This window comes from Grammomys surdaster, unplaced genomic scaffold (genome assembly GCF_004785775.1).
Source record: "Grammomys surdaster isolate TR1022 unplaced genomic scaffold, NIH_TR_1.0 167, whole genome shotgun sequence".
In the NCBI taxonomy this organism is placed as follows: Eukaryota; Metazoa; Chordata; class Mammalia; order Rodentia; family Muridae; genus Grammomys; species Grammomys surdaster.
Window position 1 is genome coordinate 34,145 of NW_021604615.1, and position 23,004 is coordinate 57,148.

A 23,004-nucleotide genomic window follows, 5' to 3' on the forward strand; every position below is an offset into this window, starting at 1 on the left:
TGGCAGAGCTATGCAGTTAAGAAGAGATTTTCTAGATAAGAAATCTCCAATTAGATTTATTTCTTTTGGGGGGAGGGAAGTGAGGGGGAGAGCTGGGTATTGAACTTTGGGCATTAGGCCTTGGACATGTTAGACAAATGCTCTACTACTGAGCTACATCTACAGTCATATTTTATGTTTTTTTTGTGGCTTTGTTACAAAGGTATGCTTTGTATATAATACATGTAGATAGAAATAAATCTACATTTCATACAAACTTAATCAAGTATACTTTATTTAATATACAGCCATGAAGCAAATGAAGCAAAATATATAAGCATATAAGTATGTAAGTATAATTATAAGTATATAAGCAGCATGCTTAGGACATGTTCAAAATACAATATTTTGTGAGCTACTGATATCATTGTAACTAGTAAAGAAATGTGCCAAAACTCCCTTTGCCATTCCACTTAAACTGGTTCCCCATAATTTCAATAAACATCTCCTGTGACATAATGTTGTCATCAGCTTGTATGATTCCAAGTTCACTCAGTCTTTTCTTCTTCCGGCCTTTTTGCATGGAAACAACAAGTAGTTCACTTATAATTTCACAATTTCCCTTAGCTTGTTCATTAAAGTCAGCTGTGGCATAAGGCTCCATTTTGCTAGTCACACACTGAAGCATTTCTTCCAGATCTAATCCTTCAGTGACATCTGCCTCTTTATTTTTCTGAACCGTATTGTCTGAGGAAATAAATTATAATGAAGTTAAATATACAGTCTAAACCAACAAGGAGATTTCTAATACAGTCTTTTAGACTCAAGTATTTTCTTCCAAAAGTTTATTATAGGATTTCTTTACTGTAAGAATCTCAATGAGTAGCTACTTGGATCTTCTTGCGAAGTTTCATAACATTAATAGAGTCATCAATTCTAAACTTTACCTTCCTCATCCTTAAATCTCAGTCACTGGAAAGATAATTTCCTAGACATTTACTATCTACTAAGTTATGCATTGGGAGCTAGGATGCAAAGAATAATATAGTACTGCTACTTTTGTTAAATAAACTCATAATCTACCAGCTAGTTCCCATCCTCAAGAACGTCCTCTCATGCAGGTGGCCAGCCCTATCCATCTGGGATTTGGAGTTGAGGTGGAACATAGAGTTGGATGAAAGCCCAAACTGATGATCTCCATCTTTGTAACTAACTACTGGGGGCTAGAAGCTTATGGCTGCTGGAAACTTAACACTCTCTTGCTTATTTTCTGGCTGAAAACCACTGGCTTCTTTTCTCTTTAACTCTGTGTGCTTGAATAAGTGCTGGGGAAACTTAACCCTTTGTGCTTAAATAAGCACTGAGGAAACAACTCTTTGTTACTGTTCTGTGCCTCAATAAGTGCTAAAAACGTCACTCTTTTTTCCCCCTTTTTTTATTGGATATTTTCTTTATTTACATTTCAAATGTTATCCCCTCTCTTGGTCCTCCTCCCCCGAAAAAACACCTATCCCATTCCCCTTCCCTTGCTTCTGTGAGGGTGTTCTCCTACCCACCCACCCACTCCCACCTCCTTGCCCTCAAATTTCCCTACACTGGGGCATCAAGCCTTCACAGGACCAAGGGCCTCTCCTCCCATGGATGCCCAACAAGGCCATGATGCTACATATGCAGCTGGAGCTATGGGTTCCCACATATGTACTCCTTGGTTGGAGGTTTAGTCCCTGGGAGCTTTGGGGGGGGTCTGGTTGGTTGATATTATTGTTCTTCCTATGGGGTTGGAAGCCCCTTTAGTTCCTTCAGTCCTTTCTCTAACTCCTGCACTGGGGTCCTCATTGGGGACTCTGTGCTCAGTTCAATGGTTGGCTGCAAGCATCTGCCTCTGTATTTGTCAGGTTCTGGCAGAGCCTGTTGACAAGAGACTGCTAAAACTTAACTCTTATGCCTAAATAAGTGCTAGGCAACTATGAAAAGGATTCATTACTAGTGCTTCCTTCTCTGGCCAGTTAGCTAAGAAGCTTCTCACTGGCCAGAAAGTTTGTTAACTCTTTTTGAACCAGAGAGAAAAGAAAGGAATAGAAAATAGTCACTCACACAAACAACACAAACATCAGGTGAAGTGGAAACAGACTACATCATCTGTCTTTATTGCTTTCAGCCTTTTTATAGCATTTTAGCCAAAAATTTCTCTATTTAAGAAGAATTACCTCTTAGATAAAATGTTACATAAAAGGGGAGTTACAGAGAAGTATTAATAGCAATTACAAAGTTTCATATTATAAGCTCATTATAAGTTCAAAGCAAAAATTTTTACATGGCTTTGCCCTATCATAGTGTACACCTGTGGCGTCATCCTTGTACCTGAATGTTTTAACACAAATTTGTCCTAAGCATATATGGTTTTTTAGTCTAATTATAAAAGCTCATTATATTGCTTATCATGCAGCTTTTATTTGCTATTTATGAGGAGTGGGCACATTTTATTCCTGATTCTAACTTTATTACATATTTCTAGTAAAACATATAAAACCATCTTAAAACTTCTTCCTAAAATTATTTGAATCAAATCAGAAATTCTATGAAGTCATTAATTCATCTAAACAGTATTAATGAGAGTTCATCTTTATGTTGAACTGCAGGAAATCTGCTCAATAGGGTGGGCTAATGCCCAGGAATCCTTAGGCATAAGGATTACATCCTGTTACATATAACAGTGGCGGGAAAGGTATATCAGCTAGCTGCACAAAGCAACCCTGAGATGAAGTCTCTAGGGACCTTTGCCTCTCAGAGCTCACCTGTTACAGACAATGCAAATATGGTGGGCCACCTCCAGAAAGGTCATCTGCTAGCCTTAGCCTTTCCTAGATGGCTCTGGACATTCTTATGATTGTTACATGCCAAAAATATTTTGTATTATCATCTTGCAATGTGATTAAGGCTATTTAAGAAAGCTTTTATTCCTAGCTGGTTGCTGAAGATTCAAAACATGAGAAATTAGTTTGAATCTGTGTATCTTAATCAATGGGGCTACAGAATGATTCCAGCCAAGACAGACCTTAGTCCTAAAATCTATACTATGGATTCTGCAAATGAATGACAGGAATACACTTGGATTCTTCCACCAGAGCTTTCATGGTAAGATTCTGTTCAACATACATTTCAATTTTACTTTGTTCTGTCCTGAGTGGAATGGCTCCTGAAGAATGACAAGGCCTATCCTTTAAACCACTTCAAAATTTCCACAGCCATATTAATACTTTTTACTTCTTTATGTCTAATAATTAAAAGTGATTTACATCAGTGGCTTGAGATTTATAAATTTCCACTGTGTGTGCTTACCTTTTATGTCAGGAAAAGTGGCTGACAGGGAGACACTTACTTTTACCAGTGAAAAGTAAAGGCAAAAGAAACCTCAAACTTAGAAAATTCATTTCCTACTTTCATTCTCCACAAATATTTACAGAAGTCATTTTGACACAAGAACCCAAGAAGACTTACTGAACCACACCAAAGCTCCGAATGAATAGATCAACTATCAAATTTGAAAGTACCTTCCATGCTTAGATTCAATAATGGCTTCACCATTCTTTATGAACTTGTTCTATCTCTATGACAAAGCAAACTCAAATCTTTATGTTTTTTTTGAAAAGTGATCTCTGACTCTCTGAGGTTAAGTATAACTTTGAACTTCAATCCTCCTGCTTCTAACTTCCAAATGTTGGGACTGTCCTACAGTTTTGTGCATTTTAGGCCAACACTCTACAAGCTGAACTATATCCACAGACTTACAGCAATATTTTTGAGGGAGAAAACCAAAGTCCTCATCAGAATTTGGTACTGAAATATAGTAAACTAGATCTAGTTTTATATTCAATTAATAAATGCATTTACATCCTTTAAAATTAAATTACTAAATATAGCATACCATTAATTTCATCTTGGGCATTTTCCTGTAGATCACAGAAAATCGTAGGCTTCACCAAAACAACACCATAACCTTCATTATTATGTATGACGTTATTTATCATAGATATTTTGGGAATATCATAATGTTCATCAAGGAAGTCCTGTGACATTGAAAACAAATGTCTTAAGGAATTATCATATTAAACATATTTTTCATAAGTTCTTTATCCTTTCTCACACTATTTCTAAAAATAAAAGTAGAAAAGCTATGCTTTATTAGTAAGTTGTAGCACTAAATCCATAGTAAGTGTTATTTTTGTAGATCTAAAGATAACAAAAGATTATTTTAACTGCTATTAGTGTTACTAAAATGTAAACACTGTTTATGCTTTACAAAACAAACTAACAGAGTACAACATAATGAAATAAACATAACTTTTTAGGAGTGAAATCATTCTAACCTTTAGAAAAAACCGTTTCAGCCAATACCCACCTTAATGAGGATTCCTTCTTTGCAGTGATGGATTTCATTGTCAGTCAGGGTACATTTACTTCCAGGATATATTTCTATACCAGCACCCTATAAATTATGAGATAAAGTTTTAAAACATCAAACCAAGGGCTGGAGAGATGACTCATCAGTTAAGACCACTGGCTACTCTTCTAGAGGACCCAGGGTTCAATTCCTAGCATCCAAATGGTGGCTCACAAAAATAAGCCTAGTTACAGGGGATCTTATGCCCTCTTCTGACCCCTCTACATGAGCACCAGGAAAATATGTGGTACACAGACACAGAAGAGGGTGAAACACTTATATACAAACAAATATTTTAGAAAGAAAAGATATAAAGGTTTATTACTATGACTTCTTAGCCTGTCAGATAGTATTAATGTAAAATATACTACTTTAAAGATAACATTTTATTTCTTTCCTTTCCTTCTTTCCTTCCTTCTTTCTTTCACATTTATTTATATTGGGGATGTTTGTGAATGTACAAACGTGTGTGTATATATGCCATGGTATGTCTCTGGAAGTCAGAAGACAATTTGTAGGAGTTGGTTCTCTCTTGTAGTGATATGCATAGTAAAGCCTTTGTGTCTGGCTTTAAATGAAATGTTTCAGCAAAGCCTTTGCTATATTTGGGTTAATCAGTACAGGTTGAGAAATTGTTTTGAGACTGTTTTAACCTTGAAGAACTGTCATCTCTCTGGAAGATCTGCATATGGTACTACATGAGAGCTTGCACCTGCACAAACCCTGGTCCTAGAACATTCCTGGCAAACTTTTCTTACTTTTGATTATGGCTAGCTATGATAAAAAAGAACCAAGATTTGTGTGAGTTGTCTGCTCTCTCAGGCAGCAAGGTCAAGATAACTTTGGTAAGTATATCCTTTCCCAGTCCCAATTAATTTTGTGTAACGATTGAATAAAAAAAGTAACTGGAGTGAACTAGTCATGGTCAGTCTTCCAGGAAGGCTGAACCTCGTCTCTGTTTCTTCCTCAATTATCTTGGTGAGCTTCTTTCTCTACTGTGGCACCTATGACAAACACTCAACACTCCTCTTCCATCATTTTGGTTCCCAAGGACCAAAGTCAGGTTTCCAGGTTTAGTAGCAAGCATGCAACCCATTGTCATTTTGCTGGCCTTTATTAGGCAGTTCTAATCCATATTGCCACCAAGCAATATTGGGGGCACCAAGCAATGCTACAATGCTGAACATCTATTGATAATTAATCACTTCCAAAATTGTAGTCATGTGACTAAAGAAATTGTTTGTTTACTAAAATGCCTACAATACAAGCATGAAATATTTGGATTCCAAACACAACAATGTGAATGTGTAACTCCAGTCCTAGGAGGAGAGAGAGGAGGATCACTGTGTCTCACTGACTAACTGAGCTCCACATCCAGTGAAACTCTACTTGAAAAAAATATTGTAAAATGACTGAGGAAGATACTCAATGTCAACTACTATCTTAAATATGCACGTGTACCTCAGCATACATGTACACATACAAACACACACATATACACATTACACTGCACCGATACACACACTAGCACACACACACTTATAAAGAAATACATATACATATATAAGGAGTAAAGAATGCCACACTTAATGCTTATTACACATTTTCATTCTAGACAAATCAACTTTCTGATTATACTAATAAATTACTTAACAATTTTGTTGAAAGACGTAGTTATTCAAAATGACCATTGTTTCAATAATTAGTTGGACACAAGCATTTAAATATACAAGCCTAAGACAGCTCTTGCTCTAAACCACATGTCATATAAGCAGCAATAAATGAATACAGAGGGTTTAAAAAAAGAGACACAAGAAGTTGGAAAAGTAATAGAGAGGTAGGGGAAAAATTAGAGAGGGAAAAGGAGGTAGATATGTATATTCATGTGTGAACGTCTTAAGCACTTACAGCAATAGCTTCAATTGTTACAAACCTATTTACAAAGTTATAAGCTTTTAAAAAGATTTTAAAAATTATGTATATATGAGTAGGTCTGTGTGTAGGAATATGAAAATTTGAATACAGGTGCCCAGAGTTCACAAAAAGGATGTCAGGACCTCTGGATCTCAAGTTACAAGTAGATGTTAGTATGCTGACATGGGTAACTGAATCTGGGTTCCCTCAAAGTGCAGTATATGCTCTTAACCACTAGCAACTTTTCCAGTTCCACAAAGTTTAATCTTAAAGGTCTATACTTATTAAAGTTTACCATTGAGAACATTAGATAACCAATTTTATTTTCAGTGGCCTGTTTATAAAATGCTATAGCAGTTATATGTTTAATGACTACCTACATTTTAGATGAATAGGAGATATTAGTGTCTAATTTTCATTGAAGAAATAATAGATTTTCATCTTGGTATCATATTTGATTGATTTATTTCAAATTAAACACCATAAGTACTTCTTTCCAAAGATAAAGCAATACCTTGGCACCATATACATCTGAGTTTTTCATGAAAAGTTCTGCTGATGTGCGCACTGTGACTCCTGTAGTTTCACATTGCAGGACACAGTTTTCCAGTGTGGTCTTGCCATGGTGAATGACTGTAACAAAGATATTCAATTATTTTAAGTAATATATCAGTATCAGAAACAGTGTAAAGCTAGCATTAGATGTTGTGATAACTTTTTATAAAAATGTCTCTTGCCACAAAAAATACTTAATTTTTGATGCACTTTGCATCCAAGCTAATAATATATGTTGAGATCATTTAAGATTGGACACTTAACCTATCCTGTTGAGTATTAAGCTGTTTACAGCTGCCTTGGTCACTGGTCTACTGCTGTGAAGGGACATCATGACCAAGACAACTTTTATAAGAGAAACCATTTAAAGTGTATGTGTAGGATTAACAGTTTTAGAGGGTTAGTTCATCATCATCACAGTGGGGAGCATGGTAGTGGATAAGGAGACGTGATACTAGAAAAGTACCAGAGAATTTTACATCCTCATCAGCAGCTAGCAGGCAGCAAGTGAGATTCAGCCTGGTGTGGAATTTTTAAATCTATAAGGCCACCTCTGAAACCACACCTTCTCCAACAAGAACACATCCTCTAATCCTTCCCAATAGTCCACCAATTGGAAGCCAAGCAGTCAAATAAATGGGCCAATTTGGGGCCATTCTTATTCAAACCACCACACCAGCCTTTAAGGGAACAGTGTAACCAACTTGTTTTGAACTTATCATGTAATCAACTTTTACAACTTAAGTGAATGTGTAGCTTTAATCTTAATTTATATACTATCTCACATCTCTGACCATATAATGTATATGTTTATGTGCATGATGTGGTAATAATTTGCTGAAAGCAGCCAACAGGCTGACAACAACCTTAAAAACAAAATTTTTAAGGTTTTTTCCACCATAAATTTTGAAAGCAACATATGGGTAAAAATATGCCATGCTATGAGCAGTAAGAAAAACATAAGACTTAAATTCTATGATCTCTTGGGAAATCCAAATATAAACAATTAGTCCACACCTTTTCCTAGAGCTGACAGACTTCCTGTTGAGATGAGTAAACTCAAAATCTGCATGTCACTGTTGCTGATTTAGATTACTTTTTACTATCCTTTGCATATTGATGATAAAGATTTGCTTTTTCAGTACCTATGCTCAATAATCAAGCATATATGGTCCTCATGTTATTAAGAAAAAAAAACAGTAAGTAAAAGATGAATGATTTTGTATTCAATAAAGATTTATATATAATGGATAAAATGATTTTCAAAGAAGGAAAAACTATAAAGTTTATCAAAGTTAAAATGAAAGTTAAGATGGCTGATATTTCCAAAATTGAACGGAAAAGTAGAAAGTTTGTACAAACTGTGATGGTATAGATCATAATTAGACAACAGGATATTTTTCAGAGGTATCATTTAAATTTTGTTACACGTTACAAACTCATAAAATATATGGAAGTATCTATTTTTAACTATTTTCTAAAAACTAAAGGCTATATTTTTAATAATGAATGACTAGCTTAGTGGATAATGCATTTGCCAAAACACGAGGACCTAAGTTGAAATGCCCAGAACTCTGGTAAAGCCAGGTATAGTAGTGTACACATGCAATCCCAGTGATCCTATAGTGAGATAAGAGGTGGACACAGGAAAAGTACCAAAAGATCCCAGGCCAGCTATCCTGATATTAACTGCAGTTAACAGGTGGATAACATACCCTATAAAGCAAATACTAGAGCAACGTTTTGGTCACTTTTTGAGTGTCTATAACAAAATACCTAATACATGATTCTAGCATCTGTAAACTTAGAACAGCATGGTATCTGATAAGATCTCCCCAGATATGTTACAATGCTTGAGAGGCATAAGGAAAAGGAATTGCAGGCAGAAAGGGCATATCTACTACCAAGGAAAATAGAGTACAGAGGTATCATGTTCATTCTTATAAGAACTTACTTCCTGGAAACTAATCTGCTCCTATGAAACCTATATTAATCCATTCCTGAGAATAGAGGCCCTGTAATCTAATTACCTACCACTAGGTCCAATCTCTAATGGGTTCCACACTTTAACACTGTTATACTTGTGTAAGATACGGTGAAATAGGCCTATAAATCCAGGGCTCGGAAGGCTGAGATAGGATGCCATTTGTTATAAATTCCAGGACAGCTAGTTCAGAGTGAGACCTTTTCTCAAAAACAAGAACAAAAACCAAACAACAAGCAACAACAACAACAAAACAGTAACAGAAAATAAATTACTAAGTTTCCAAGAATAAAACAAATTATTTTTCACTTTGATGCTTCCTAAATTGTCATGCTATACAAGTTATTAATCTGTCTTTCATATATTCAACTATATTAAATTTTAACTTCCATGCAGAGTCAACTTTTCTATCAAAGCTCAAAACAAAAAATACACCAAATATGCAGATACTTACTTAAGATTCCTTCTACAGAATCATGCTGAATAAATTTTATGCCTGAAATTTTAACATCCATACCCGTGCAATCCACAAACGTATCTCCTTTGCCCCTCTTTTCTATGACAATATCATCTGGTAGACCATATCCTAAGGAAGAGAGTAAAATCACTTAGGAAGAATGAAGAGAAACATCTACATACAAAAAGATTAAGACAATCGAAATGTTTAACAACTGATGAACAAACAATGAAAATGAAGCACATATGCACAATGGAATTGTATACAACCATAAGAAAGGAAGATAGCAAATTTGCAGGAAAATGGATAGAAGTAGAAAGTATTACACTAAGTAGAGTAGCCTAAGCCCACAAAGAGAAACTCAAATTTTCTTTCTTGAATACATAGCTTCAAAAGTTATTATTATTTTTTAAATTTGAATTATGGTCAGAGGAAGCACTAAAGGAGGAGGTAACAGGGACGTGAAAGTGGGGGACTAGGCATGAAAGGGTTTGGGCAGGGATATAGGTAGGGGTACTGGGAAGATAGGGAAAAGGGAAAGAAAACTAAGGAAGCATAAAAAAAGCTATACGGAAACCTACTACTGCTCCTGCTCCCTGCTCCCTGCTCTCCCTGCTCCTCCCTGCTCCTCCTCCCCCTCCTCCTCCTCCTCCCACTACTACTACTGCTACTACTAATTTTAGGAATTTAAGTAAGAAAAAAGAAGCTTTTAAATAAGAGTCCAATACCAGATATGATATAATGTCCTATGACTTGTGGGCCAGAAAGGTTTCAGAAGACAACAAACGTACATAGGCTATTGTCATTGCTCTTAGTCACCCACCAGAACTTGAGAGTAACATACTTTTGTTGTAGGACACAAAGAAAGAGATATGGAACTGTGCAGAAAATGTTCTCTAACCTGGCTATGGTTCACAGTACCAGAAGGTGCTATCCAGGCTGCTAAGAAAGAATCCTATCAACAGTCTCACCTAACTGTAGATCACACATGTGATAAAACACAACTGTCAGACAGGGTATTCCCACTGATACAACGGTAGCATGACTATTTTGGAAATAACTAACTGCTTTGTAAATGGACACGAAGTCTGCTCCTCAGGATAGATTACATACCTGGTACTCTCAACCTGGTCAAAATTTTATGGCTGGGGAGCTCATGATCCCAAGGAAAGAGCATACCACCTCTGTCTACAAAAATTAACATGCTATCCAACTGCCTTCTAAACATGTTTTTAGCCTTTGCAGAGGGAGATATATCTGGCCAAAGTGCTGATCAACCTCTGCTGAATAACCACTATCAAAACCCCAGGAGATATCACAGAAGTCAAGGCACAACAAAATTTAACAATCAGAACATTATGAAGAATATCATGAAATGCTGCCATCCAGATATGACATGGTCATTGCAGCCATGAACAAACAGCATTTATCGATGCCTATATAAGACTGAGCCTTTCAGTTTTTCATCATAGATAGATGAGGTGTCTATGAGACTTCATTCCTTCCTAAGGAGCTAATGACTGCTAATGGATGCTGAAGAGGATAAGTATGGGTTTAATTAGAGTACTATGTAGAAAAAAGTGGTTCAGATAAAAAAAGGAGGAAAATGATAGAAGGTAATGAGTGAGGATGAATAAAATTATAATACATAGTATTTGTTTATGAAACTGTCAAGATGAAGTAAATAAATACCTCTTTTAGTTTTAAAACAGTACTAATAAAGCCAAAGCAACACTGAGTTTAAAGAAAAAAAAAAAGCATCACCATTTACCAAAAACAGTATGGTGTTGGTTTGTGTGCATGTACACACACACGTAGGGCATGTAGATCAATGGAACATAAGATCCAGATATAAACCCATGCAGCTACAACTATTTTATTCTTGACAAAGACTACAAAAATATTCATTGAAGAAAAGACTGTCTCTTTAACAAAGTATGTTTCGAGAAAGATGTATGCACGTAGGAGAATGAAATTAGATGACTCCTCATCTCTCTCTCTCCCTCTCCCCCTCCCCTCACACACAAAGAAAACCAATGCTAAATTGATCAAATATCTGAACATAAGCCTCCAAACTCTGAAACTGTCAGAAGAATAAACAGAGAAGACTTCAAGATCTATGCATAAATAAGGACTCCATGTATTTAGGAGAAAAGATTAACAATAAATTTGACCTAATGAAACTAAAAATCATCTGTACAGCAAAGGACCATGTTAATTGAGGGAAAAATGTACCTTTCAAAATGGGAGAAAATATTTTTCAGCTATACATTCAACAGATGGTTAATATAGAGAATATAAAAAGGACTCAAAGAACTAAAAGAAAACAAAGAACACAATGAAAAAGGACACAGTACTGAATAGAGAGTATTCAAAGTAGTAAAAATGGCCAATAAATATCTTTAGTCTTTGGGAAATGCAAATTAAAACTACCATGAGATTTCATCTTGCCATAGTCAAAATGGCCATCCTTAAGAGAATAAATGATACCAAATGCTGGTGAAAGACGTAGAGAATTCTTATGCACTATAAGTAGGAATGTAATATGGACTATGGAAATCAGTGTGGAGGTTTATCTCAATATGCTAAAAATAGAGTTAACATGACTCTGCTATACTACTCCTGGACATATACTCAAAGACCTCTCCAAACTAAAGAGATATTTGCTTATTTGTATTTATTTCTGTTGTACTCATAATTGAAAAAAAAAGAATCAGAATAGATATGCATCAACTGATGATGGATAATAAAATTGTTGTACATATATATACTATACATATTATGGTACATATTCACAATTCAATTATTAAAAAAAGAGATGAAATTATAAAGTTCACAGGTAAATAGATATAGAAAATATTAAGTGAGGTAATCCAGATGGAAAAAGACAAATACCTTGTTTTCTCTCTTACATGTGTATCTTAATTTCTAATTTTTATGTATTTGTGTTTATATGAGAGGAGATGAATGTATTTGTCATGAAACTAGAAAAAGACCAATGAGAGGAAGAAAAAGCATTAAGGGAGAGGGGTGTGAAAAATAATATAACACATGTCATATGAAAGCAGAAGGAAAACTGAAGATCAAAGGGTTCAAACAGTTATAGGGAATAAGGAGATGGTGACAAGCACCGGTTGTAGAGATGGTAAACCAAAACCAAAAATGAAATTAGATGGGTTGATTCACTCTTGGTGTTAAACAAGATCACTAACTTACTTTACTGTTTTCTTGTTACAAATGAAAGTTTGGTTATGATCTTCCATACTCACCTTCCAACTCAATGGAGTCAGCTATGGAACAGGTACCATGAACTATATAATGGCCAGGACAAATAATGACAGTGTCACCATCATAGCAGGCATTTATACCAGACAACAGATCACTATGGAACTAGAAAACAACAGCATATTGTAAAAATACATCCCTAAAAGCCACTTAGGTAGTACTTCAAGTGCCTTTATGCATCACATGAAAATTAATCGAAACTTTTTTTTTATAGTGCTTTTAGCCCAGTTGTGTGCTTGTCACTGAAGTTACAGGCAGATAATCTGTGTGCTTACAATTTGGATCTCACAAAAAACCAGGTCCAGAAAGTTCCTATAAATACTTTGTAGAATTGGTGAAAACTTGGAGTGAATCAAAAATAGTCACTTAGAGCCATAATTTCTTTTACCTGAATTTCCGTTTCTTCTTTGCAAGACTCCTCACAAAACCTGTCCCTGAATAGAGACCGAAGTAGACCTGTCTTCATGGTGGAGGAAACCACATGGATGACCTTCTGGCCATTTTGACGAGTACCCTTTGCTTGGATATTAGAGTTCTTCTGATAACCAAAAACATACCTTTAAAAAAACCAAGAAGACCCATCAGTTCTCACTAAGATAGCTAGAAAGATGACATGTTAAATAATTAAGAACAACAAAAATACACATACCTCAACAAAGGGTTCTCAATGAGTTTTAGCTTTTGTTTCAACTGTTCAATTTCTGAATACAAATTTAACCCTTCCACCATGGAGATATTTTCCTGCTCTGAGTCAGAATTACAATTTGACAAACTGCTTCTCAGATTTAAAAATTTCCTGTAACTCTCTTCACATTGAGACAACAGATTGTGGTAGTCAACAATAAGTCCTGAGGGAACTCGATCTTCAAGTATATCATAATACCTGAAAGTTTAAAAGCAAATTAAAATCCATTCCCTTTTCTAGTATATTTTCCTATCATTAAGACTGGATTTAGTCCTCAAATATCCAGCTTATTTTATTATTGCTTTTAACACTCTTTGTTCACAAGCCATTTTTCCTGGGTCACTTCTTACTTTTCTATTCCTTTCCCTACTCATCTGACATCTGCAAACCTACAATTCTCATTCTTGATCCATTGGCCTGTGAGTGAGTCATCTTTCTTTGGTAAGCCTCTTATTCCCTTTCCCTGGCCTTTATCTCACCCCTCCCCACCAGCTGCAAATTCACAATCCCAATTCTAGACCTGTCCTCATGAACCATCTTCATTTGTAAACCTTCTTTCTTATACTAGTTATAGACCTGTAGTTTAAAAGCCATCTTTCCCTAGTTCAATTAAATAGCTCATCCACCTATGATACCTGGTCTTGCTCTAGGGGCATATCTCCTAATCTGGCCTAATTTAAAGAAGGCCAGATTCACATATCAGACACAACCAAAGGAAAAACGTCCACATTCCCAGATCAAATTATAAAAACAAAAACAACATGAAAGGGCAAAATAGTACCATCAAACCACTGGTCCTACAGAAGTGCTATCTAATGAGAACTTCCTAAATGAACTTCAGATCACAGAATTTAGAAAAACATTCATAAATTTTATCAAAAAATTTAAAAGCACAAACATTTAACTGATCTCCAAGAGGATAATAATAAATACTTAAGTAACATACAAGAAAATATATCTAAATATACAGCTGAATGAGGATAATTTGAGATTTGAAAACAATTCAATAAAGAGAAACATTAAAGAGAATATAAGTCAAAGTGAAGGTGAAAAGAAAAAACTCAATATTCCAATTAGAGAACTTGTTTTGTTTTGTTTTGTTTTACGAGACAGGGTTTTTCTGTGTAGTCCTGGCTGTCCTGGAACTCACTCTGTAGACCAGGCTGGCCTCGAACTCAGAAATCCGCCTGCCTCTGCCTCCCAAGTGCTGGGATTAAAGGCGTGCACCACCACTGCACGGCTCCAATTAGAGAACTTGAGAGGAAAGTCTTACAATTATATGCGACAAATAGAAGACTGACTAGCAAGACTCTAAGATATAGCACAGGTCTAGGGAGAAAAAAAAGCTAAGAAATGATTATTATTTTTAATCAAAAAGTTAAACAAAAAAGAAACTCAGAAATGTGGGATACCATCAAAATTTGAAATTGTAGGCATAGAAGGAGAAGAATCTAAAAGCAATGACATGGACCAGATCTTCAACAACATCATTGCAGAAAACTTCCAAACCAAGGACACAATCATATAAGTAGGAAGCACTAAGAACTCAAAACCAGAAAATTAAACACTCTACAATATATCATAGTCAAAACACTATACAGGACAAAGAAAAAATATAATAAGCTAGAAGAGAGGAGACACAAATGACATATAAAGGAAAGTACTCCAGAATAACATCTGATTTCTCAATGGAAGTCCTGAAGGCACAGGCAAAAGCAGTACACTCTAAGTTCTAAAAGACCACAACTGTCAACTCAGATTGTACCCAGAAAAAAATTTATCTGACATAGTTGAATGATTAAAACAAAACAAAAAAAACCTTCATGATTCAAAGTGGCATAAAAAATTCCTATACAATAATAATAAAAAACCTTAATACAGAAACCTAATCCCATTAGCCTATCTAAATATTTAAATATAAAATTGATACAAATAAAACTCTGGTAAATGTATAAACTCATAGACGTTAAAACTACTCATTACTGAATGGCAAACTGGTCAAAGAAATCAAAATATTCCTCAAACTAAATAAGAACAAAAGAACACCACCATAAAACCTCTGAGACACATTAGAAGCAGTTCTTGGAGAGAAGTTTATAGCCCACAGGACCTACATTAGAAAATCAGAAAGAGCACAAATAAATGACTTAATGATACAGGTCTTAATGATCATTTGATTAATGATTAATAATTATGAAATAATAATGAAAATAATAACTACTTAATGATTCAAGAATGTAGAAAATTGCAAAAATTAAAGTAGCAATTAATAAGATAGAGAAAAAAAAACTACAAAGCATTAATGAATCAAGAGTTAGTTCTTTGAAAGATAAATAGACCTCTGTTCCAACTCAACAAAGAAAAGAGATAAAAAAAAAATTAAAAAGTATGCAGTAGATACATCCAATGGGTAAATTAATGGGTAAAAGGTAATGAAAAAAGAAAATAAAAATAAAACTTAAGTACAATAGTACTGTCATTATATATAATTTTTTATTGGTTACTTTATTTATTTACATTTCAAATGTTGTCCCCCTTCCCAGTTTCCCCTCTACAAACCCCCATCCCATCCCCCTCCCCCGTGACTCTATGAGGGTGCTCCCGTACCCAGCCACCCAGCCACCCAGCCACTCCCGCTTCACTGCCCTAGCATCCCCCTTCCCTGGGGTACTGAGCCTCCACAGGACCAAGTGCCTCTCCTCCAATTGGTGCCAGATTAGGCAATCCTCTGCTACATATGCAGCTGGAGCCATGGGTCCCTACATGTGTATCCTTTGGTTGGTGGGAGCTCTGAGGGGTCTGGTTAGTTGATATTGTTGTTCTTCCTATGGGGTTCCAAACCCCTTCAGCTCCTTCATTCCTTTCCCTAATTCTTCCATTGGGGTGCCTGTGTTCAGTCTAATGGTTGGCTGTGAGCATCTGCATCCAAAAATTTTAACACAGAATTGTTCTTGTCTAAGGAAATGCAGGGACAAAGAGTGGAGCAAAGACTGAAGGAAAGGCCATCCAGAGACTGCCCCACCTGGGGATCCATCCCATCTGCAGACACCAAACCCAGACATTATTGCTGATGCAAAGAAGCACTTGCTGACAGGGGCCTGGTATAGCTGTTCCCTGAGAGGCCCTGCCAGCATCTGACATTATATATACATATATACATACATAAACAACATATATATATGCTGTTTTATTTCTCAGTTAAAAATATACTAAGTAGCCCCAGACCAGAGGTTTTTAACCATAACAATATCATACCCACATGTGGAACATCTAAAAATGTAAATGCTCTGGCTCCTAGTCAGAACAATTAACACATGCACTTTCTAAATGTCTCTACAGAAACTAATATATACTAAATGTTGAGAACTATTGACTTAGGTGTTTTGTTTTGGAGAAGAGTTTTGTTGTTTTAAATCAGCAATGCTCTGAATAAGATGGGAGAAGATTTAAGCTTCACATCTATAAAAGTCAATCATTGCTGTTTAAGAGGAACCAGAACAGAAAATATTCAGTCTCTTAATATTCAGGAGTCTTAATGTACTATCTCAGTTGATATGGTTATACATATCAAATTATAGTGACTGAGTAGGGCATCAGATACCATTACAGATGGTTATGAGCCACCACGTGATTGCTGGGGATTGAACTCAGGACCTCTGGGAGAGCAGTCAGTACACCTAATCACTGAGCCATCTCTCCAGCTCCTCAAATAATATTTTAAAGAAAATAAATTTCTTGGCTTTTCAAATATTAGGGGACACTGGAAAAGAATGGACTTGGTTAACCTATATGCATCTAAAGACAATCTGTAAATCTACTTTTCAAACAAAGAAACTAAACCATAACTGACTGACACATAAGATCAACCAAGCTATGAAGACCAGGCTCAAATTTTAAAAAAAAGTCTACTAGCATTTCTGCAACCATGTTAATTAGCTTATTTTTTTATTATACTGATACTCCATAGTTTGGAAATAATACACCAAATTCATATTTCAGATCCCTATGTTTTGGTAAAGTGTATTTTGAATTAAAAAGGAAAATACACACAATGTAAAATAAATGATTCCATTTAAATGTTGCCTGTTGACAGTACTTCTCCTATCAGCACAGGGAGCTTTTCCTGTCTGTTAACATTTCTATCATTCCATTTTTTCAACATAGTGTCATATTTTCTTCTCCTTAACAAAAAATTTCCCTTAGGTTCTCCCATTTGCCAGTATATGACACTATATTAATTAATCCTTGTTAACACATGCAAGACTGTCAAATCAGAACACAATTTTTTTCCAGGTAAAGATCAAATGTGCCATATACATATGATATTCACCTATAATTAAGATTCACATCTATAAAAGTCAATCATTGCTGTTTAAGAGGAACCAGAACAAACAGAAAATATTCAGTCTCTTAACAATATTCAGGAGTCTTAATGTACTATCTAAGTTTAATATTATTCAGTGAACTGAACACACAGGAATAAGGGTCTTAAATGGCTAAGTGTCAAGGAGGAGAGCATGGAATGAAAAATACAGAAGACAAAAATAAAATAAAGTAAAATAAAATAAAATAAAATAAAATAATAAAAAAAAAGAAAGCCAGGCAGTGGTGGCACACGCCTTTAATCCCAGCACTTGGGAGGCTGAGGCAGGCGGATTTCTGAGTTCGAGGCCAGCCTGGTCTACAGAGTGAGTTCCAGGACAGCCAGGGCTAAACAGAGAAACCCTGTCTCGAAAAATCAAAAAAAAAAAAAAAAATACAGAAGACATATTGTTGGGATCAGAAGGTTTTGTATAAGCTAAAGACTTATTCCAGGAAAGTTTATTAAAAAGCAGAACATCTCATTTACTGTTTGTAGAGGGGAAATGGTCAAGGTTAGCAGAGATAATGATGGCAAAGAAAATGTAGGATTCCTCAGATACAGCTGCCTTGGTACTGATAACCGTGTCCCTTTAGAGGGGAAAGCAAATTTCCCAGGAGCTAAACCTGTAACTCAGTCCTACTGTGGCCCCAGTCCTACTCTGGATTTTGCCACATCTGCCCCTGGACAAGGACACAGAACTAGAATTGCCTGTCCTCCCTTCTTTTTTCTCATTGTAGGATACCGAAGAAGCTTTGGATTGAATTAGCTCTTAACAATTCAGATTTACAAGCTTTCAACCTAGATAGTCTTAAAATTTATTAAATTTAGTTTATAAATATAGCATAGCGTGAGGGCATCCTTATTATCAGAATACTTAGGAGATTGAGACAAGACAAACACAAGTTCAAACCCAGGTTGGTCTATAGAAAGATTCTATCTCAAAACAAAAGAGAACACACACACACACACATACACACACACACATTGCAGATGTTTATTTTCTCCCACAAGGTTTATATAATAACTTGTCACAAATGCACTATTTGTACACCGATCTACTTCTGGCCCATAAAGCTCCTGGGTGCTTAACTACCACATCAGTAATAAATACTTACAATCTCAATCGAGGTTCAACACATCTGACAAAATAATCATACTCATCCTCCTCTTCTTCATCCCAACTCCTCCAGATGTTTTTGTAGAAAAATCTGAAAAGAAACTTAATATCAATAAAATTCAACCACTGGCTCAAGAGGGTGGATATTGTAGTTTAAATACGCCCATCATAGGCTCATGTGGGTCAACACTTGGTCCCCAGCAGGTGACAATGTTTAGAAAGATGAGGAAATGTTTAGATAAAGTCTTGCAGAAAGTAATACTGAGTGCAAGGTTTTAACTTAGCTGTACCTGTTGTTATTTCTCTGCATCCATACTGCCTGTACAAGGTTTGGGGATGGCATCACACAACCTTCCTTACTATGATGGTCTATACAGCCCTTGGGGCAGTAAACGAAAAGAAATCCTTTTTTCACTAAGTTCCTTTTCTTTGGGTATTTTGTCTTAACAACAGGATATAAACTTTAGTTTTATGTCATAACAGTTTTTGTGTTAACAGCTGGAACTTCCCACCTACCAACATATCAAGTATATATTATATTATAAGATGTATTAAAGTTGGGTATTTGCTACAGTTGACATTTATGAGTCATACAAAATAAAGCCTTCAAACAAGTTAGGTTCCCTACAATATTGGAACACTGCTATCAGGGCAATCTACTTTTTTTTGGTTTTGTTTTTTAAGTGGGCTAGTTTTTGTTATTTTGAGAGAAAATTGTGTTCTGTAGTAAGCTGGTTTTGAACTCCTAATACTCCAGCTTCAAGAGTGCTGGGATTATAGGTGTGGATCACCAGTCCAGGCAAGATTTCCATTGGATCACAACTATTTATTAACAATCAATGACGTAACAGATGGCAGTGTCATTCATTCAGGTAGTAAAGAAAGAAATTAGGATTTACATAAAAGTTGTGCTTTAAGTGTATTTCAGATGAGATGATTTGACTTACAAATGAGTAATGTCCAATAACAAATCAATATAGCCTTTTCCCCTTCCAGTGACAAGGGATAAAAAATAGAGACATAAATCTAGGACTTACTGATAAAATTTATTGCTTTTTATTAAAGCAGTAAAAGATGATACAGGAACTTAATATAAAGCATTAGCTCCCAACCACAGCTACACATTAAGTGTCTCCTGGTATACACTTTTAAGAATTTATTTCCTAGCTGGATGGTGGTGCATTTAATCTCAGCACTTGGGAGGCAGAAGTAAGATCTCTATGAATTTGAGGCTAGCCTGGTCTACTAAGTGCTAGGTCAGTTCCAGGGTTACATAGTGTGTCCATCTCAAATGAACAAACAATCAACAACAAAAAAGGATCTCAGGGGGGAAGATGATATCCATAATTTCTTTAAAACTCCCTAGATGTTTTAACATATTTTTGAAAGATTTCAAAAATATATAGCAAAAGAAAACACAGATAATATTATTAATAGCAGCTTCAAAAATATCAGTTCACAGGTAATCTTTTTCCATTTCTACCCAACTCATGTATTTCTCTTCTCTCCCATATCATCTTGATATCAGATTATTTCAAAACAAATTGCAGGCATATTAGTCATTTATTTTTAGAATGTATCTTTAAAACACTTTTGGTTCAGAGTCCTTACAAGCAAACCTTCAATTTTATACTCTTTCAAATTTCTTTGTAGCATTTCTTTGTCAAATGTCTCTCACTTTCTCCACCTGGTAAATATATTTAAGTTTCATACCTAGCCCAAATTATTACCAATACCAATACAGTACCAGATACTTATGTATCATTTATCAATATTATTGATATCATCTAATCTTCCAGGTCCTAAAATATACATCTAATTTTATTATTTTTAGTATCTTTTCAAATATGTTTCTTTGAAATTTTTTTTTGTGAAAGACAAATTTGTTTAGACAAATAGGCTTAATAATTAAAAAATGAGTATATCTGTGCCTATTATAACAACATAGAAGAGTTGTATTTATATTCCCCACCTTAAAGAGGCAAATACAAAACAAAGAACAAATATACTAGCATGCACAGAGATTATATAGAACTTGAAAAAACAAAATGTTGGGGATGGAGAGATGGCTCCGTGCTTAAGAACACTGACTGCTCTTCCAGAAGTGCTGAGTTCAACTTCTAGCAACCACATGGTGGCTCACATTCAGCTGTAATGGGATCCAATGCCCTTTTCTGGTGTGTCTGCAGACAGCAACAGCACATTCACATACATAAAACAAATAAATCTTAAAAACAACAACAAAAAAAATCCCCCTAAAAACCCAAAATATCTTCATTATTAAGTAATAATACAATTTTCTTCTTTTATTCACCAAATCAGATTTAGATTTTAAGAGTCCAATTAAAGACAGTCATGATACATATCCATTTTAAGCAGCTAAAAGCAAAATTTCTTACACACACACACACACACACACACAGAGAGAGAGAGAGAGAGAGAGAGAGAGAGCATATAACTCTAGTTACAGGAGATATAATGCGTCCATGTTCACCAGGTATACATTTATATATTTGGTGAACATTTATAAATGTAGGCAAAATACCAATACATATAAAATAAAATCTTTTTAAAAAATGAAGTATATTTAGTAATCCATATATTACAGAGACATTATTTCACTTAAAGGGACACCAACACCTACAAAAAAAGACACATGAACACATCCTCTAAGAACCTTCAAAGTAGCATGAGAAAATAGTCTCTCTGGTTAGACATATTCTTGAAAATGATGTATACTATTCCAACTAGTAGTATACAACTTTATTTTCTTACCTTTCATCTTTTTTTCTGTCCTATTACATTCAAAATGTAACAATCACAAGCCTTAGCATCCATGACTTTTAAAACAGTTTCTAAATCAATAAGAGCCAAATTAACAATTCTTTATCTTTTGTAAACATTTGGAGAATTTTAATGATAAACAAGAATTCCAAATAATATTTTTTTCAACATTTTTTATGGGTTTGAAGTGATAAGATGAAAATTTGAGACATTAAAATTTTTTTATTTTTTTATTTTTAAAAGATTTCCTAGGGCATGGATATGTGGCTCAGTGGTAAAGACATTTCCTAGCGTATATGAGGGCCTAGGTTCAAGCCTCATGACAGAAAAAAAGAAAAGAAAAAAAGAAAAGGATTTATTTTAATTAAATTGCAGTTCTGACCACAAGGTTACTTCTATCAATGTTCCTTTCTACCTGACGTGCTCAATTGCAAATGCCATCTGGTGCAATTCATGTGAGTCATCTGATACCACCCACAACTCCTGCAGAGGCAGATGAAACTCCTTCAGGTCCAAAAGCTCCTTCACATTGGCCAAGGTAAAAGTGCTCAATTTAGATTCATAGATACATGGCTCTGCAAGCCTCACTACTGCCTTCAATGATGAAAAGTCCACATTTGTAACCTGAAATTAAAAATAATGTGTTTCATTTTAATACCCAGAAATCAAAGTGGAAACACACAACATAAAATACTATTTATAACTTACTTTTAAAAAAAGTATGTAATGTGTCAGAGTGTTTTCTAAGGACAAACAGAACAGAAATGGCTCTTATCCTCAGAATATAAATCAAGGAAAAAAATAAACAGGAGGACTTATGGATAAGATTACAGAAAAAAAATTGCCTTGGTAGAGACAGTGGAAGAAAAGACTTTGAATTTTTTAAAAATGAGAATATTTAAAAAAAAAAAAAAGAGGAACAGCACTAGAAATTAAAAAGGCAGTGATAGAAAAACTGAAATGTATTGAGAAAAAGATAGGCAACTAAAGTTCCTTAGCAGTGGGAGGGAAAACAGGAGCCTCCTTCAAAAGGTAAGCCAGGTGGTGCTGGTATAGAGAATGAGAGTCTGATTTTCAGAACAAGACCACAGCTTTTTCAGTAAAGCAGTGATTCTCTGGAATTTTACTAATACTCTATATGACTGGGAGGGCACAGGCCAGGAAAAATGTTACTTATTTAGAACTGAGCTAAAACTGGGGCCTCATTATGAGGAACAACCATAATAAAGAAAGTCTGAATTTAACCTGCCACAACTTCATATTACAGACAGATAGCTCTGGATCCCAGCTAGAGAGAGCAGAAAGGCCGGATGCTGAAAAGTAGAAAAGTGCCAGCACTAGGAAGCTCTGATCAAATAGTGAAATGCACAAAGAAAACCAGCCCCATCCTCAGCTGCCAAGAGCAGAAGTCCTCAACTGAAAGTAACCCCTAGAGTTCCA

The 23,004-nt window shown here is 35.2% G+C and overlaps 1 protein-coding gene across 1 annotated transcript in view; it reads right to left on the reverse strand.

Annotated features, from left to right (window-relative positions):
- Positions 1-250: 250 nt before the first annotated feature.
- Positions 251-23,004, reverse strand: part of Shcbp1 (SHC binding and spindle associated 1) — a 33,650-nt gene continuing 10,896 nt past the window's right edge. The window contains exons 4-13 of the mRNA XM_028766382.1: positions 21,980-22,188; positions 18,779-18,871; positions 13,265-13,498; positions 13,004-13,172; positions 12,600-12,720; positions 9,328-9,459; positions 6,849-6,967; positions 4,379-4,465; positions 3,905-4,046; positions 251-726 (exon numbers count right to left, since the gene is read on the reverse strand). Coding sequence (XP_028622215.1) covers positions 413-726; positions 3,905-4,046; positions 4,379-4,465; positions 6,849-6,967; positions 9,328-9,459; positions 12,600-12,720; positions 13,004-13,172; positions 13,265-13,498; positions 18,779-18,871; positions 21,980-22,188 — 1,620 coding nt within the window. The 3' untranslated portion in view covers positions 251-412. The remainder of the gene's footprint in view (positions 727-3,904; positions 4,047-4,378; positions 4,466-6,848; positions 6,968-9,327; positions 9,460-12,599; positions 12,721-13,003; positions 13,173-13,264; positions 13,499-18,778; positions 18,872-21,979; positions 22,189-23,004) is intronic.